General features: G+C 43.7%; 1 protein-coding gene across 2 annotated transcripts in view; it reads right to left on the reverse strand.

Moving 5' to 3' along the window:
- Positions 1-16,223, reverse strand: part of phip (pleckstrin homology domain interacting protein) — a 129,321-nt gene that overhangs the window by 63,443 nt on the left and 49,655 nt on the right. For both annotated transcript variants that reach the window (XM_052514659.1, XM_052514658.1), the window contains exons 15-18: positions 12,764-12,920; positions 9,990-10,124; positions 8,009-8,137; positions 4,994-5,219 (exon numbers count right to left, since the gene is read on the reverse strand). In XM_052514659.1, coding sequence (XP_052370619.1) covers positions 4,994-5,219; positions 8,009-8,137; positions 9,990-10,124; positions 12,764-12,920 — 647 coding nt within the window. The remainder of the gene's footprint in view (positions 1-4,993; positions 5,220-8,008; positions 8,138-9,989; positions 10,125-12,763; positions 12,921-16,223) is intronic.

The raw sequence follows: 16,223 nt of genomic DNA on the forward strand, positions 1-16,223 counted from the left end.
TTTATACACACGGGAAACTGTTGAGTGTAAAAAACCAGCAGTGTTGCAGTTCTTGACACAAACCAGTGCGCCTGGCTCCTACTACCATACCCCGTTTAAAGACACTAAAATATTTTGTCTTGTCCATTCACCCTCTGAATGACACACACACACAATCCATGTCTCAAGGCTTAAAAATCCTTCTTTAACCCGTCTCCTCCCCTTCATCTACATGTCTCCTCCCCTTCATCTACATGTCTCCTCCCCTTCATCTACATGTCTCCTCCCCTTCATCTACATGTCTCCTCCCCTTCATCTACATGTCTCCTCCCCTTCATCTACACTGATGGAAGTGGATTTAACAGGTGACATCAATAAGAGATCACAGATCACCTCGATTCACCTGGTCAGTCTATGTCCTAGGAAGAGCAGGTGTTCCTAATGTTTTGTACACTCATTGAAGAACATACCTCTTCCTGCCAGGTCTTGACTATGGTGACACTATTTACCAGAATGCAGCAGCCACTACTCTTTAACCTCTGGAGGTCATCTACCATTCTGCTGTACCACAAGTGAGAGTAAAGTCCGTTTTTTGTCTGTAACTGTCACGTACTGACCTTAGTTCCTTTTTTATGTCTTGGTGTTAGTTTGGTCAGGGCGTGAGTTGGGGTGGGTAGTCTATGTTATTTTTTCTATGTTGTATTTCTGTGTTTGGCCTGGTGTGGTTCTCAATCAGAGGCAGCTGCCGATCGTTGTCTCTGACTGAGAATCATACTTAGGCAGCCTGGTTGTCTCTGACTGAGAATCATACTTAGGCAGCCTGGTTGTCTCTGACTGAGAATCATACTTAGGCAGCCTGGTTGTCTCTGACTGAGAATCATACTTAGGCAGCCTGGTTGTCTCTGACTGAGAATCATACTTAGGCAGCCTGGTTGTCTCTGACTGAGAATCATACTTAGGCAGCCTGTTTCCCCCCTTTTGGTTGTGGGTGGTTGTTTTCTGTTTCGTGCGTATTCAGAATTGTTTCGTTCTCGCTCGTTATTATTTTTGTCATTTCAGTGTTCAGTTTATTTAGTTTATTAAAATGAACACTTACCACGCTGCACCTTGGTCATCTTCGCCTTCTCCAGACGAAAAGTGTTACAGTAATGTATTTTCCGTTATGTGTCGGACCCCAGTGAGACTGTCTGTCTCCATTAGCGTCGAGTAATGGGGATCCTAATCAAATCACATCCTCATCCTGAATCAAAAGATTGGCTGGTCCTCGTTAAAGTAGAACACTTCATTACTCTCTTTTAGTTTTACAAAGCTGTACTACACAAGCTTCTTCTGATATACTCTGAGAGAGGCACCAAACCCGTTCCTAGGGATGGGTCACTCTCCAGGTTCCACTAGTATGTACCGATGTAGGTAAATCCGCTTTCAGTTTTACTGCCCCTCATTTACTGAATATCCTACACAACTCCCTACATCATGACTCTCTGGTGCCTCCAGGGCAGTTTAGGACTTTAATGTTGAATGGATTTTATGAGAAATGCAACTGTTTGGATTGTATGTAATTCATTATATTTGAAGCTGTGGTGTTGAATGTCATTTGTAGTTTATTTTATTTGTGTAGATCTTTTTGAATGTGTTGTATTGATGTCCTGCCCCCACCCTTCCTCCTCCTCCTCCTCCTCCTCCCCCTTCCTCCCCTGCCCCCACCCTTCCCTCTCCTCCTCCTCCTCCTCCTCCTCCTCCTCCCCTTCCTCCCCTGCCCCCACCCTTCCTCCTCCTCCTCCTCCTCCTCCCCCTTCCTCCCCTGCCCCCACCCTTCCCTCTCCTCCCTCCTCCTCCTCCTCCTCCTCCTCCCCTTCCTCCCCTGCCCCCACCCTTCCTCCTCCTCCTCCTCCTCCCTCCTCCCCCTTCCTCCCCTGCCCCCACCCTTCCCTCTCCTCCTCCTCCTCCTCCTCCTCCTCCCCTGCCCCCACCCTTCCCTCCTCCTCCTCCTCCTCCCCTCCCCTTCCTCCCCTGCCCCCACCCTTCCCTCTCCTCCTCCTCCTCCCCCTTCCTCCCCTGCCCCCACCCTGCATATAACATGAGTACCTATATCTGTCACAGTCAAGCAAATCCAGATAAGTCAACCACTCTCTTGTGGCTGAAATAAATGTCACAGGAGGAGGAGACTCCCTGACATGTACCTGAGGAGAAGGAGGAGGAGGAGGTGACTCCCTGACATGTACCTGAGGAGGAGGAGGAGGTGACTCCCTGACATGTACCTGAGGAGGAGGAGGAGGACTCCCTGACATGGAGGAGGGTGACTCCCTGACATGTATCTGAGGAGGAGGAGGAGGAGGTGACTCCCTGACATGTACCTGAGGAGGAGGAGGAGGAGGAGGAGGTGACTCCCTGACATGTATCTGAGGAGGAGGAGGAGGAGGTGACTCCCTGACATGTACCTGAGGAGGAGGAGGTGACTCCCTGACATGTACCTGAGGAGGAGGAGGAGGAGGAGGTGACTCCCTGACATGTACCTGAGGAGGAGGAGGAGGAGGAGGTGACTCCCTGACATGTACCTGAGGAGGAGGAGGTGACTCCCTGACATGTACCTGAGGAGGAGGAGGTGACTCCCTGACATGTACCTGAGGAGGAGGTGACTCCCTGACATGTAACTGAGGAGGAGCAGGTGACTCCCTGACATGTACCTGAGGAGGAGGAGGTGACTCCCTGACATGTACCTGAGGAGGAGGTGACTCCCTGACATGTACCTGAGGAGGAGCAGGTGACTCCCTGACATGTACCTGAGGAGGAGGAGACTCCCTGACAAACTGACATGTACCTGAGGAGGAGGAGGAGTTGACTCCCTGACAAACTGACATGTACCTGAGGAGGAGGAGGAGGTGACTCCCTGACAAACTGACATGTACCTGAGGAGGAGGAGGTGACTCCCTGACATGTACCTGAGGAGGAGGAGGAGGTGACTCCCTGACAAACTGACATGTACCTGAGGAGGAGGAGGAGGAGGAGGAGGAGGAGGAGGTGACTCCCTGACAAACTGACATGTACCTGAGGAGTAGGAGGAGGAGGAGGAGGTGACTCCCTGACATGTACCTGATGAGGAGGAGGAGGTGACTCCCTGACAAACTGACATGTACCTGAGGAGGAGGAGGAGGTGACTCCCTGACATGTACCTGAGGAGGAGGAGGAGGTGACTCCCTGACATGTATCTGAGGAGGAGGAGGAGGAGGAGGAGGAGGAGGTGACTCCCTGACATGTACCTGAGGAGGAGGTGACTCCCTGACATGTACCTGAGGAGGAGGAGGTGACTCCCTGACATGTACCTGAGGAGGAGGAGGTGACTCCCTGACATGTACCTGAGGAGGAGGTGACTCCCTGACATGTACCTGAGGAGGAGCAGGTGATTCCCTGACATGTACCTGAGGAGGAGGAGGAGGAGGTGACTCCCTGACAAACTGACATGTACCTAGGAGGAGGAGGAGGGTGACTCCTGACATGACCTGAGGAGGAAGGACTGACAAACTGACATGTACCTGAGGAGGAGGAGGAGGTGACTCCTGACAAACTGACATGTACCTGAGGAGGAGGAGGAGGAGGAGGTGACTCCCTGACAAACTGACATGTACCTGAGGAGGAGGAGGAGGAGGAGGTGACTCCCTGACATGTACCTGAGGAGGAGGAGGAGGTGACTCCCTGACAAACTGACATGTACCTGAGGAGGAGGAGGAGGAGGAGGAGGTGACTCCCTGACAAACTGACATGTACCTGAGGAGTAGGAGGAGGAGGAGGAGGTGACTCCTGACATGTACCTGATGAGGAGGAGGAGGTGACTCCCTGACAAACTGACATGTACCTGAGGAGGAGGAGGAGGTGACTCCCTGACAAACTGACATGTACCTGAGGAGTAGGAGGAGGAGGAGGAGGTGACTCCCTGACATGTACCTGATGAGGAGGAGGAGGTGACTCCCTGACAAACTGACATGTACCTGAGGAGGAGGAGGAGGTGACTCCCTGACAAACTGACATGTACCTGATGAGGAGGAGGAGGAGGTGACTCCCTGACAAACTGACATGTACCTGATGAGGAGGAGGAGGTGACTCCCTGACAAACTGACATGTACCTGAGGAGGAGGAGGAGGTGACTCCCTGACAAACTGACATGTACCTGAGGAGGAGGAGGTGACTCCCTGACAAACTGACATGTACCTGAGGAGGAGGAGGAGGTGACTCCCTGACATGTACCTGAGGAGGAGGAGGAGGTGACTCCCTGACAAACTGACATGTACCTGAGGAGGAGGAGGAGGAGGAGGAGGAGGAGGTGACTCCCTGACAAACTGACATGTACCTGAGGAGGAGGAGGAGGTGACTCCCTGACAAACTGACATGTACCTGAGGAGGAGGAGGAGGAGGAGGAGGAGGAGGAGGAGGAGGAGGAGGAGGAGACTCCCTGACAAACTGACATGTACCTGATGAGGAGGAGGAGGAGGTGACTCCCTGACAAACTGACATGTACCTGATGAGGAGGAGGAGGTGACTCCCTGACAAACTGACATGTACCTGAGGAGGAGGAGGAGGTGACTCCCTGACAAACTGACATGTACCTGAGGAGGAGGAGGTGACTCCCTGACAAACTGACATGTACCTGAGGAGGAGGAGGAGGTGACTCCCTGACATGTACCTGAGGAGGAGGAGGAGGAGGAGGAGGAGGAGGAGGAGGTGACTCCCTGACAAACTGACATGTACCTGAGGAGGAGGAGGAGGTGACTCCCTGACAAACTGACATGTACCTGAGGAGGAGGAGGAGGAGGAGGAGGAGGAGGAGGAGGAGGTGACTCCCTGACAAACTGACATGTACCTGAGGAGGAGGAGGAGGTGACTCCCTGACAAACTGACATGTACTTGAGGAGGAGGAGGAGGAGGAGGAGGAGGAGGAGGAGGAGGAGGTGACTCCCTGACAAACTGACATGTACCTGAGGAGGAGGAGGAGGAGGTGACTCCCTGACAAACTGACATGTACCTGAGGAGGTGACTCCCATCTGTGGTATGAGCTGTTGGTCTCTGCAGCTCTCCCGTCCGGGTACGAGGCGTTGGTATGGAGGAGGGTGGGGGTTCCCGTCCACGTCCACCAAGAAGGGAGGGGGCATGAGGTGTGGTGCCTGCTGGGTCTGCTCGTCCAACACGTAGTTATTAACATCCCGGATCAACGGGCGGTAGTCAGTATGGAAAAACATCTGATCTGCTATCTGAGGGAGGGAAACATTTGTTGAGTAGTTTTACAACAAGGTTGCAGACTACTATACTAATAGTAGAAGCAGTATAGTATCATAGTAGTATAGCAGTAGTATATCAGTAGTATAGCAGTAGCAGTTGTAGAAGTAGCATATTATTGTAGTAGTATAGTAGTAATAGACGTAACATAATACCGTAATTGTATAGTAACAGTATCATAATAGTATAGTATCATAGTAGTAGTAGTAGTGCTAGTAGTAGCAGAACTGTTGTAGTATTAGTAGTAGCAGTAGTAGTAGTAGTAGTAGTAGTAGTAGCAGTAGTAGTAGTAGTAGTAGTAGTAGTAGTAGCAGTAGTAGTAGTAGTAGTGCTAGTAGTAGTAGTATTGGTAGTAGTAGTAGTAGTAGTAGTAGTAGCAGTAGCAGTAGTAGTAGTAGTAGTAGCAGTAGTAGTAGTAGTAGTAGCAGTAGTAGTAGTAGTAGTGCTAGTAGTAGTAGTATTGGTAGTAGTAGTAGTAGTAGTAGCAGTAGTAGTATTAGTAGTAGTAGCGCTAGTAGTAGTAGTAGTAGTAGTATTAGTAGTGGTAGTAGTAGTAGTAGTAGTTTCATTAGTAGTAGTAGTAGTAGTAGTAGCAGTAATAGTAGTAGCAGTAGTAGTAGTAGTAGTAGCAGTAGTAGTAGTAGTAGGAGTAGCGCTAGTAGTATTAGTAGAGTACCTTGGGGGTAGTTGTAGTATAGTAGTAGTAGTATAGCATCATAGTAGCCATAATAGTAGTAGTCGTAGTAATATTGTAGTATAGTGGTATAATTAACATAGCACAGTAGTAGTACAGTATCAAGGCAGTAGTAGTAATAGTCGCAGTGGTAGTACAGTATCGTAGAAGTAGTATGGTATAGTTGTCACGCCTTGGTCATTGTATCTTGTGTTTTTGTTATATGTTTGGGTAGGCCAGGGTGTGACATGGGTTTATATGTTGTATTTCGTATTGGGGTTTATATTAATTGGGAGTGTGTATTATTAGGGGTGTGTCTAGTTAGGCTTGGCTGCCTGAGGCGATTCTCAATCGGGAGTCAGGTGATTCTCGTTGTCTCGGATTGGGAACCGTATTTAGGCAGCCTGAGTGCGCGTTGTATTTTGTGGGTGATTGTACCTGTCTCTGTGTTAGTCACCAGATAGGCTGTATTAGTTTCACTCGTTTGTTGTTTTTGTATTTCCAGTTATTTCATGTACCGCATTATTCTTCATTAAAAGTCATGAGTAACCTACACGCTGCATTTCGGTCTGACTCTCTACAAACAACAGACGAACTTCGTTACAATAGTAGTAGTAATAGTAGAGCATAGTGTAGTAGTACTATCATAATATAGGATTAGTAGTGCTACTGGTAGTAATAGTAGTAGTAGTAGCAGTATTGTAATATAGTAGTAATATTAGTAGTAGTAGTGGTAAAGTAATGTAGTAGTAGTAGTAGTAGTAGTAGTAGTAGTGTTATAGTATTGTAGTATAGTAGCAGTAGTAGTAGCACCAGCAGTAGTGGTAATAGTAGTAGTGGTATAGTATTATAGTAAGAGTATAGCAGTAGCAGTATAGTAGTAGTATAGTAGTAAAATTGTAATATAGGAGTAGTAGTTCTAGTTAGTAGTTCTAGCAGTATTGTAGTAGTAGTAGTAGTAGTAGAAGTAGTATTTTAGTAGTAGTAGTGTTGTAGTATAGTAGTAGTAGAAGTAGTATTATAGTAATAGTAGTGTTATAGTATTGTAGTAGTAATATAGTATAGGTCAGGTAGGTCTAGTTAGTAGTTCTAGCAGTATTGTAGTAGTAGTAGTAGTAGTATAAGTAGTATTATAGTAGTAGTAGTAGTAGTAGTAGTGTTATAGTATTGTAGTAGTAATATAGTATATGAGTAGTATTTTAGTAGTAGTAGTGTTATAGTATTGTAGTAGTAATATAGTATAGGAGTAGTAGTTCGAGTTAGTAGTTCTAGCAGTATTGTAGAAGTAGTATTTTAGTAGTAGTAGTGTTATAGTATTGTAGTAGTAGTAGTAGTTGTGTTATAGTATTGTCGTAGTAATATAGTATAGGAGTAGTAGTTCTAGTTAGTAGTTCTAGCAGTATTGTAGTAGTAGTAGTAGTAGTAGAATAAGTAGTATTATAGTAGTAGTAGTAGTGTTATAGTATTGTAGTAGTAATATAGTATAGGAGTAGAAGTTCTAGTTAGAAGTTCAAACAGTAGTAGTAGTAGTAGTAGTGTTACAGTATCGTAGTAGTAATATAGCATAGGAGTAGTATTATAGTAGTAGTGGTAGTAGTAGTGTTATAGTATTATAGTAGTAATATAGTATAGGAGTAGTATTATAGTAGTAGTAGTAGTAGTATAGTATTGTAGTAGTAATATAGTATAGGAGTAGTATTATAGTAGTTGTATTAGTGTTATAGTATTGTAGTAGTAGTAGTAGTAGTAGTAGTAGTAGTATTATAGTAGTAGTAATGTTATAGTATTGTAGTAGTAATATAGTATAGGAGTAGTAATGGTGTAGTATTGTAGTAGTAATATAGTATAGGAGTAGTAGTATAGTAGTTGTATTAGTGTTATAGTATTGTAGTAGTAGAAGTAGTATTATAGTAGTAGTAGTAATATAGTATAGGAGTAGTATTATAGTAGTAGTAGTAGTGTTATAGTATTGTAGTAGTAGTAGTAGTAGAAGTAGTATTATAGTAGTAGTAATGTTATAGTATTGTAGTAGTAATGTTATAGTATTGTAGTAGGAATATAGTATAGGAGTAGTAGACTCCTAGTGTGTACCTTGTCATACTTGCTGCTGGAACCGAAGCCGAAGATGAGCAGGTGACCATGTGAGTCTGTAGCAGCAAAATGCTGTCCATCAGGACTACACTTACAGTCAAATACCGCCCCATGACCTTGACCTTCAATCTGGGAAATGGGAAAATGTAGAGTCGTTACCATCGATGAATAAACACTGATCACCATTCACTCTGAATAAAGAAAAGCTCCCCTTATTTTCAAAGCATTTTGTCTTGTGCAAAAATAAAAAGGGTGTTACCGTGAGTTTACCCTCCACTACATCACTGGTTAGAGGGTGTTACCGTGAGTTTACCCTCCACTACATCACTGGTTAGAGGGTGTTACCGTGAGTTTACCCTCCACTACATCACCGGTTAGAGGGTGTTACCGTGAGTTTACCCTCCACTACATCACTGGTTAGAGGGTGTTACAGTGAGTTTACCCTCCACTACATCACTGGTTAGAGGGTGTTACCGTGAGTTTACCCTCCACTACATCACTGGTTAGAGGGTGTTACCGTGAGTTTACCCTCCACTACATCACCGGTTAGAGGGTGTTACCGTGAGTTTACCCTCCACTACATCACCGGTTAGAGGGTGTTACCGTGAGTTTACCCTCCACTACATCACCGGTTAGAGGGTGTTACCGTGAGTTTACCCTCCACTACATCACTGGTTAGAGGGTGTTACCGTGAGTTTACCCTCCACTACATCACTGGTTAGAGGGTGTTACCGTGAGTTTACCCTCCACTACATCACTGGTTAGAGGGCGTTACCGTGAAGGAACATAACGATGCTCTCTGAGTGACAGAGCAGTAATGAAGTAACATAACGATGCTCTCTGAGTGACAGAGCAGTAATGAAGGAACATAACGATGCTCTCTGAGTGACAGAGCAGTAATGAAGGAACATAACGATGCTCTCTGAGTGACAGAGCAGTAATGAAGGAACATAACGATGCTCTGAGTGACAGAGCAGTAATGAAGGAACATAACGATGCTCTCTGAGTGACAGAGCAGTAATGAAGGAACATAACGATGCTCTCTGAGTGACAGAGCAGTAATGAAGGAACATAACGATGCTCTGAGTGACAGAGCAGTAATGAAGGAACATAACGATGCTCTCTGAGTGACAGAGCAGTAATGAAGGAACATAACGATGCTCTCTGAGTGACAGAGCTGTAATCAAGGAACATAACGATGCTCTCTGAGTGACAGAACTGTAATGAAGGAACATAACGATGCTCTCTGAGTGACAGAGCAGTAATGAAGGAACATAACGATGCTCTCTGAGTGACAGAGCTGTAATGAAGGAACATAACGATGCTCTCTGAGTGACAGAGCTGTAATGAAGGAACATAACGATGCTCTGAGTGACAGAGCTGTAATGAAGGAACATAACGATGCTCTCTGAGTGACAGAGCTGTAATGAAGGAACATAACAATGCTCTGAGTGACAGAGCAGTAATGAAGGAACATAACGATGCTCTGAGTGACAGAGCAGTAATGAAGGAACATAACGATGCTCTGAGTGACAGAGCTGTAATGAAGGAACATAACGATGCTCTGAGTGACAGAGCAGTAATGAAGGAACATAACGATGCTCTCTGAGTGACAGAGCAGTAATGAAGGAACATAACGATGCTCTCTGAGTGACAGAGCAGTAATGAAGGAACATAACGATGCTCTCTGAGTGACAGAGCAGTAATGAAGGAACATAACGATGCTCTCTGAGTGACAGAGCAGTAATGAAGGAACATAACGATGCTCTCTGAGTGACAGAGCTGTAATGTGACCTTGAGGTATAGGCTTCATCGATATTTAAAGTGCACTCCTGGGTTTTCCGATCCTGAGTAAGTCTGATTACAAGTATCAAGTGTGATAAAATGGATACAATTACGAATACGAGTATGACAGTATGAGCACAGCCTTACCCAGAACCATCATAAATACACACACACCCCACCTGCCCCCCTGTCTCACCATGTTGAAGTAGGATCGTATCTTGACCCCTCGGGCCAGGTCCCAGACGATGGCATTCCCATCATGCCCGGCGCTGAACAGGATGCGGGGGTCAAAGGGGTGTGGCTCCAGGACAAACACCTCGTCCTCATGACCCTGGGATCGATCAATAAATTAATCCATCAAAGTAGTGTGTGTGTGTGTGTGTGTGTGTGTGTGTGTGTGTGTGTGTGTGTGTGTGTGTGTGTGTGTGTGTAGTGGTGTAATGTACTAAAGTATAAAGACTTTAAACTACTACTTAAGAAGTTTTCTGGGGTACCTGTACTTTACTAGTTATGTTTTTAACAACAGAGCACATCCCTGGTCATCCCTACTGCCTCTGATCTGGAGGACTCACTAAACAGAGAACATCCCTGGTCATCCCTACTTCCTCTGACCTGGAGGACTCACTAAACAGAGAACATCCCTGGTCATCCCTACTGCCTCTGATCTGGAGGACTCACTAAACAGAGAACATCCCTGGTCATCCCTACTGCCTCTGATCTGGAGGACTCACTAAACAGAAAACATCCCTGGTCATCCCTACTGCCTCTGATCTGGTGGACTCACTAAACAGAGAACATCCCTGGTCATCCCTACTGCCTCTGATCTGGTGGACTCACTAAACAGAGAACATCCCTGGTCATCCCTACTGCCTCTGATCTGGAGGACTCACTAAACAGAGAACATCCCTGGTCATCCCTACTGTCTCTGATCTGGTGGACTCACTAAACAGAGAACATCCCTGGTCATCCCTACTGCCTCTGATCTGGAGGACTCACTAAACAGAGAACATCCCTGGTCATCCCTACTGTCTCTGATCTGGTGGATTCACTAAACAGAGAACATCCCTGGTCATCCCTACTGCCTCTGATCTGGTGGACTCACTAAACAGAGAACATCCCTGGTCATCCCTACTGCCTCTGATCTGGTGGACTCACTAAACAGAGAACATCCCTGGTCATCCCTACTGCCTCTGATCTGGAGGACTCACTAAACAGAGAACATCCCTGGTCATCCCTACTGCCTCTGATCTGGAGGACTCACTAAACACAAATGCTTTGTTGGTAAATGATGTCTGAGTGTTACTTGGTGTGCCGCTGGCTATTCATAAATACTTTTTTTTAAATAACATTTGTGCAGTCTTCATATTTGGACTTTTTTATTATTTGTACTTTTACTTTTGATACTTAAGTATATTTATCACCAAATACTTTTAGACTTCTACTCAAGTAGTACTTTACTGACTTTTAATTTGACTAGAGTCCTTTTCTATTGAGGTATCTTTATTTGTACTGAAGCACAAGAAGCAGAGCCCCAATTGGGTACTTTTTCCACCACTGGTAACAAGAAGCAGAGCCCCAATTGGGTACTTTTTCCACCACTGGTAACAAGAAGCAGAGCCCCAATTGGGTACTTTTTCCACCACTGGTAACAAGAAGCAGAGCCCCAATTGGGTACTTTTTCCACCACTGGTAACAAGAAGCAGAGCCCCAATTGGGTACTTTTTCCACCACTGGTAACAAGAAGCAGAGCCCCAATTGGGTACTTTTTCCACCACTGGTAACAAGAAGCAGCGCCCCAATTGGGTACTTTTCCCACCACTGTTAACAAGAAGCAGAGCCCCAATTGGGTACTTTTCCCACCACTGTTAACAAGAAGCAGAGCCCCAATTGGGTACTTTTTCCACCACTGGTAACAAGAAGCAGAGCCCCAATTGGGTACTTTTCCCACCACTGTTAACAAGAAGCAGAGCCCCAATTGGGTAATTTTCCCACCACTGTTAACAAGAAGCAGAGCCCCAATTGGGTACTTTTTCCACCACTGTTAACAAGAAGCAGAGCCCCAATTGGGTACTTTTTCCACCACTGGTAACAAGAAGCAGAGCCCCAATTGGGTACTTTTTCCACCACTGTTAACAAGAAGCAGAGCCCCAATTGGGTACTTTTCCCACCACTGTTAACAAGAAGCAGAGCCCCAATTGGGTACTTTTTCCACCACTGGTAACAAGAAGCAGAGCCCCAATTGGGTACTTTTTCCACCACTGGTAACAAGAAGCAGAGCCCCAATTGGGTACTTTTTCCACCACTGGTAACAAGAAGCAGCGCCCCAATTGGGTACTTTTTCCACCACTGGTAACAAGAAGCAGAGCCCCAATTGGGTACTTTTTCCACCACTGTTAACAAGAAGCAGAGCCCCAATTGGGTACTTTTTCCACCACTGGTAACAAGAAGCAGTGCCCCAATTGGGTACTTTTTCCACCACTGGTAACAAGAAGCAGAGCCCCAATTGGGTACTTTTTCCACCACTGGTAACAAGAAGCAGAGCCCCAATTGGGTACTTTTTCCACCACTGGTAACAAGAAGCAGAGCCCCAATTGGGTACTTTTTCCACCTTTGGTAACAAGAAGCAGAGCCCCAATTGGGTACTTTTTCCACCACTGGTAACAAGAAGCAGAGCCCCAATTGGGTACTTTTTCCACCTTTGGTAACAAGAAGCAGAGCCCCAATTGGGTACTTTTTCCACCACTGGTAACAAGAAGCAGAGCCCCAATTGGGTACTTTTTCCACCACTGGTAACAAGAAGCAGAGCCCCAATTGGGTACTTTTTCCACCACTGGTAACAAGAAGCAGAGCCCCAATTGGGTACTTTTTCCACCACTGGTAACAAGAAGCAGAGCCCCAATTGGGTACTTTTTCCACCACTGGTAACAAGAAGCAGAGCCCCAATTTCCAACACTGTGTGTGTGTTTGTACCATCAGTATGTGGATGAGGTTTCCGGTGGTGGAGTTCCAGACTTTGAGCGTCAGGTTGTTGGCAGCGGTGATGACTGTGTTGTCGTGACGATCCCAGGCTACCATGGTAACCTTCAGCTTGGTCACCTTGTCCTCCAGCGGAGGGGGATTGTACTTCCTGGTAAACAGATGACATCACAACATTAATAATTACATCACAAATCAGAGCTCTAAATTAAGGATTTTCATTTGGTGGGACAAGTTAGATGCACAACAAAATGTAGGCGCACCAGAAAATAAATCTATATTTTTTATGGATTGAGATATATAGCCTTGATGAATTCCATCTACTTCTGAAAGACATGTTCTACATTTACATTTTACATTTAAGTCATTTAGCAGACGCTCTTATCCAGAGCGACTTACAAATTGGTGCATTCACCTTATGACATCCAGTAGAACTGTCACTTTACAATAGTGCATCTAAATCTTAAAGGGGGGGTGGGGGGTGAGAAGGATTACTTATCCTATCCTAGGTATTCCTTAAAGAGGTGGGGTTTCAGGTGTCTCCGGAAGGTGGTGATTGACTAATATGGAACCCTGTATAGACGGTTCAACAGCTTATTTCCACAAATGTTTTTTTTAATCAGAAATGATTGTTTGAATGGCGTTCTAAGTGCTGCTTGAGGTTCGCTCCCGGGCTGTGTCACAGACGGCCGTGACCGGGACAACAGCAGCCCCATTGGGAGGGTTAGGGGAGGTTTTGGCCAGGGAACTTTTCCTTGGCTCATCAAGCTCTATCAACTCCTTGTGGCAGGCCTGCAAGCTGACTTCTGTCAGTCAAACGGTGTTTCCACCTGGACAATGCTGGGCCAATTGTGCGCCGCCCTACGGGACTCCCGGACTCACGGCCGGTAATGACACAGCCTGAGATCGAACCGGGGTCTGTAATGACGCCTTAAGCACTTCAAGCAGTTCCTTAGCCCGCAGCGCAACTCGGGAGGCCAATTTCAGATTATTTTTATTCATAGATTTGATATGTGTATGACATTTGTTTTTGCAAACAGCTATTTACAAAAGCCTTCCAAAAGTATTCACCCCCTTGGCATGTTTCCTATTTTGTTACATTACAACCTGTAATTTCAATTGTTTTTTATTTGATTTCATGTCATGGACAAATACAAATTGGTGAAGTGAAATTTTTAAAACTCGTTTCAAAATCGTTCTAAAACATTTTTAAAAAACTGAATAGTGGTGTGTGCATATGTATTCATTACCCTTTACTATGAAGCCCCTAAATACGATCTGGTGCCACCAATTACCTTCAGAAGTCACATAATTAGTTAAATAAAGTCCACCTGTGTGTAATCTAAGTGTCACATGATCTGTCACATGATCTCAGTATATATACACCTGTTCTGAAAGGCCCCAGAGTCTGAAACACCACTAAGAAAGGGGCAACACCAAGCAAGCGGCACCATGAAGACCAAGGAGCTCTCCAAACAGGTCAGGGACAAAGTTGTGGAGAAGTACAGATCAGGGTTGAGTTATAAAAAAATATCAGAAACCTTGAACATCCCACAGAGCGTCATTAAATCCATTATTAAAAGATTGAAAGGATATGGCACCACAACAAACCTGCCGCCCACCAAAACGCAAAGAATCAGAGAGGCAATAAAGAGACCAAATATAACCATGACCAAAGATAACAGCGGAGATTGGAGTATTTGTCCATAGGACCACTTTAATCCGTACGCTCCAGAGTTTATGGAAGAGTGGCCAGAAAAAAGCCATTGCTTGAAGAAAGAAAATAAGCAAACACATTTGGCGTTCACCAAAAGGCATGTGGGAGACTCCAGATTCTACATGTTACTACATGATTCTATATGATTCTACATGATTATATATGATTCTACATGATTATATATGTTACTACATGATTCTACATGATTCTACATGTTACTACATGATTCTATATGTTACTACATGATTATATATGATTCTACATGATTATATATGTTACTACATGATTCTACATGATTCTACATGTTACTACATGATTATATATGATTCTACATGATTCTACATGTTACTACATGATTCTATATGTTACTACATGATTATATATGATTCTACATGATTATATATGATTCTACATGATTATATATGTTACTACATGATTCTACATGATTCTACATGTTACTACATGATTCTATATGTTACTACATGATTCTATATGATTCTACATGATTCTACATGATTCTACATGATTCTACATGTTACTACATGATTCTACATGTTACTACATGATTCTATATGATTCTACATGTTACTACATGATTCCATATGATTCTACATGTACATGTTACTACATGTTACTACATGATTCTATATGATTGTACATGTTACTATATGATTCTACATGATTCTATATGATTCTATATGTTACTACATGATTCTACATGTTACTACATGATTCTACATGTTACTACATGATTCTACAAGTTACTACATGATTCTACATGTTAATACATGATTCCATATGATTCTACATGTTACTACATGATTCTACATGTTACTACATGATTCTATATGATTCTATATGTTACTACATGATTCTACATGTTACTACATGATTCTACATGTTACTACATGATTCTACATGTTACTACATGATTCTATATGTTACTACATGATTCTATATGTTACTACATGATTCTATATGTTACTACATGATTCTATATGTTACTACATGTTACTACATGATTCTATATGTTACTACATGATTCTACATGTTACTACATGATTCTATATGTTACTACATGATTCTATATGTTACTACATGTTACTACATGATTCTACATGTTACTACATGATTCTATATGTTACTACATGATTCTATATGTTACTACATGATTCTACATGTTACTACATGATTCTACATGTTACTACATGATTCTATATGTTACTACATGATTCTACATGTTACTACATGATTCTACATGTTACTACATGATTCTATATGTTACTACATGATTCTATATGTTACTACATGATTCTACATGTTACTACATGATTCTACATGTTACTACATGATTCTACATGTTACTACATGATTCTATATGTTACTACATGATTCTACATGTTACTACATGATTCTACATGTTACTACATGATTCTATATGATTCTATATGTTACTACATGATTCTACATGATTCTACATGTTACTACATGATTCTACATGTTACTACATGATTTTATATGTTACTACATGATTCTATATGTTACTACAAGTTACTACATGATTCTACATGATTCTACATGATTCTACATGTTACTACATGATTCTACATGTTACTACATGATTCCTTATGTTACTACATGATTCTACATGTTACTACATGATTCCTTATGTTACTACATGATTATATATGTTACTACATGATTCTACATGATTCTACATGTTACTACATGATTCTA

Source organism: Oncorhynchus keta, unplaced genomic scaffold (genome assembly GCF_023373465.1).
Source record: "Oncorhynchus keta strain PuntledgeMale-10-30-2019 unplaced genomic scaffold, Oket_V2 Un_scaffold_187_pilon_pilon, whole genome shotgun sequence".
In the NCBI taxonomy this organism is placed as follows: domain Eukaryota; kingdom Metazoa; phylum Chordata; class Actinopteri; order Salmoniformes; family Salmonidae; genus Oncorhynchus; species Oncorhynchus keta.